Source organism: Triticum urartu, chromosome 6A, assembly GCF_056163025.1.
Source record: "Triticum urartu cultivar PI428250 chromosome 6A, HENAU_Tu73, whole genome shotgun sequence".
Lineage (NCBI taxonomy): Eukaryota > Viridiplantae > Streptophyta > Magnoliopsida > Poales > Poaceae > Triticum > Triticum urartu.
The window spans coordinates 20,065,993-20,068,106 of record NC_141878.1 but is presented as its reverse complement, the minus strand read 5'-3'; the positions used below and the strand labels follow the sequence as shown (position 1 = coordinate 20,068,106).

Sequence of the window (2,114 nt, the reverse complement as noted above, 5' to 3'; positions counted from 1 at the left end):
CCAAGTGCACCATGCATGCCACATCACCAAAAAAACCGCCTGCCCAAACCACTCTAATCAGGATTAGGGGGTGATTCACAAGGTTTTGGAAAGGCCAGGGGCTAAATTGGCCGGCTCGTGAAACTCAAGGGGGCTAGGTAGACTTCTTTCCTCTTCTCCCCTTTCCGTTACAAGGAAACACATTCCAGAATCCAGATCACAATTCTGCCCGATGGACGCCGGCGGCGAGACTGCGGCCCTCCTCCACCGCCTGGGCCTGCCCCTCCGCCCCCTCCCCACGCCGGTCTCTCTGGCCCCGTACTTGCCTCTCCACCACTTCTCCTCGAAGCTGACAATTTCCCCACTCCACGCGAGCGATGAAGGCGACGACGAGACGACGCCCGGCCTCATCTCGCCGGCGACGGAGGTGCTGGGCAAAGACGACCTCCTCGCCGAGATCCTCGCACGTCTCCCCCCGCAGCCGTCCTTGATCCTGCACGCCTCCATCGTCTCCAAGCGCTGGGGTCGCCTCGCCGCATCCGCCGCCTTCCGCCGCCGCTTGCGCGACCACCACGGCAGGCCCCCTGTCCTGGGCGCATTCGAGAGGGACGGGAAGAAGCTCCTCTTCATCCCTGCCCTGGACTCTCCAGATCGCATCCCCGCGGAGAGGTTCTCGTTGCAGGTCTGCGCCGACGATGCCACCAATGACCACTGGGGCGTGCTCGGCTGCCGCCATGGGCGCGTCCTCATCATCAACCGGACGCAGTGTGAGCTCGTGGTGTTCGACCCCATCTCTGGCGACCGCTGCATTTTGCCATTTCCGCCAAATTTCGACAATCACGCTTACAACACCAATGGAGCTTTGATCGGCGACGACCAGCTCCGGTCCAGCGCATTTCAGTTGGTCTTGGTAGGCTTTTCTGCCAATGACGGCGCAGGAGTTACTGCAGCCCGCATCTACTCCTCGGAGACTGGCGAGTGGGGAGAACTCATTGCTGCAGCGAGACCATGTGCGGTTGGCCATCTCCCCTGCACACTCATTGGCAAAAGGCTCTACTGGTGGCTCACTGAGCGTGACCATGGTATACTGGAGTTCAATATGGAAAGCAAGAGCCTAGCTGTGATCAGCAAGCCTTCCATTGAGAACATTCACAGCTGCCGGAGCCGGATCATCAGTGGAGAGGATGGCAGTATTGGACTCGTCGTATTCTCGTACCCTAGCTTGCAAATGTGGGACCGTAAGGTCAGTGATCGGAGTGTCGCGACATGGGTGCTGCGGAAGACAGTTGACATGCGTGGCAAGCTTGCTCTGCCGTCTAACATGGAGGCAGGGAAATCGACTATTCTGGGGTACACTGACGATGCGGATGCGATTATTATATCGGTGCACACATTCCCCTGGGTGCAGAATGGCGACGTTTTTGTCTTCCTGGTTCAACTCAACTTAATGCAGTGCAAGAAACTACATGGAAGCTTTATGGAAAATTCCTATCACCCTTATGCAAATTTCTATGCCGGTAATTGCTTATCCTTACATTACATTAGTGGCCAGAATGCACATGTTTTTTAGCCTTAAAATGTTTACGAACGACTTTGTTATTCTTTTCCTCTATAGATAATCGATAAATGAATAGCATGTTGTTTTTGTGTTATATTTTCTCCTTATTTGCCCTGAAAGATAGAAAATTTGACTAACTTGTGCGAATGTTCACATACTTTCTATGGCTATATGATTACCAGGCCCAACAGCACTCAAACTTCTTGGTCGTCTACACAGTGATCGGGATGCTGCTGTACCACAAGCGTAATGGCCGGTCCATCATGGTACCAGTCAAGCTACCTAGGTTCGAGTCTCCCCAATTACTTTATATGCAACGCTGAGAGGCGGCTCTTCCCCCCTTGGTCGCATTTGTTGCAATAGTTATCATGTCTCATGTTTGTTTTGTTCTTGGCCTTTGGAGCCTTGTGTTGTGAAAGTTGTGACTTTCTGTTAAACTGGCCGTGTGTGTACTTTGTGTTGAGGGTATGTGTTTGAACTCAGGTTGGGAGTGTCCTGTTTGTAGCATTTACTGTAAACTTGTCACATTATCTTATGATAGTGGAACTAGAGTTGTATGGATAGAATAATGAATTTA

The 2,114-nt window shown here is 52.5% G+C and overlaps 1 protein-coding gene across 1 annotated transcript; it reads left to right on the top strand.

The window, feature by feature from the left end:
* The first annotated feature begins 190 nt into the window (after positions 1 to 190).
* On the top strand, positions 191 to 2,114 carry LOC147963346 (uncharacterized). The gene is made up of 2 exons (XM_087528034.1): positions 191 to 1,496; positions 1,720 to 2,114. The coding sequence occupies exons 1-2, from the start codon at positions 212 to 214 to the stop codon at positions 1,785 to 1,787; spliced, it is 1,353 nt and encodes a 450-aa protein (XP_087384160.1). The 5' UTR covers positions 191 to 211; the 3' UTR covers positions 1,788 to 2,114.

Coding starts and splice junctions, on each gene's coding strand:
- LOC147963346 (XM_087528034.1), top strand. CDS start 212: ATGGACGCCGGCGGCGAGACTGCGGCCCTCCTCCACCGCCTGGGCCTG. Junction 1,497..1,719: donor TTATGCAAATTTCTATGCCG/GTAATTGCTTAT, acceptor TATGATTACCAG/GCCCAACAGCACTCAAACTT.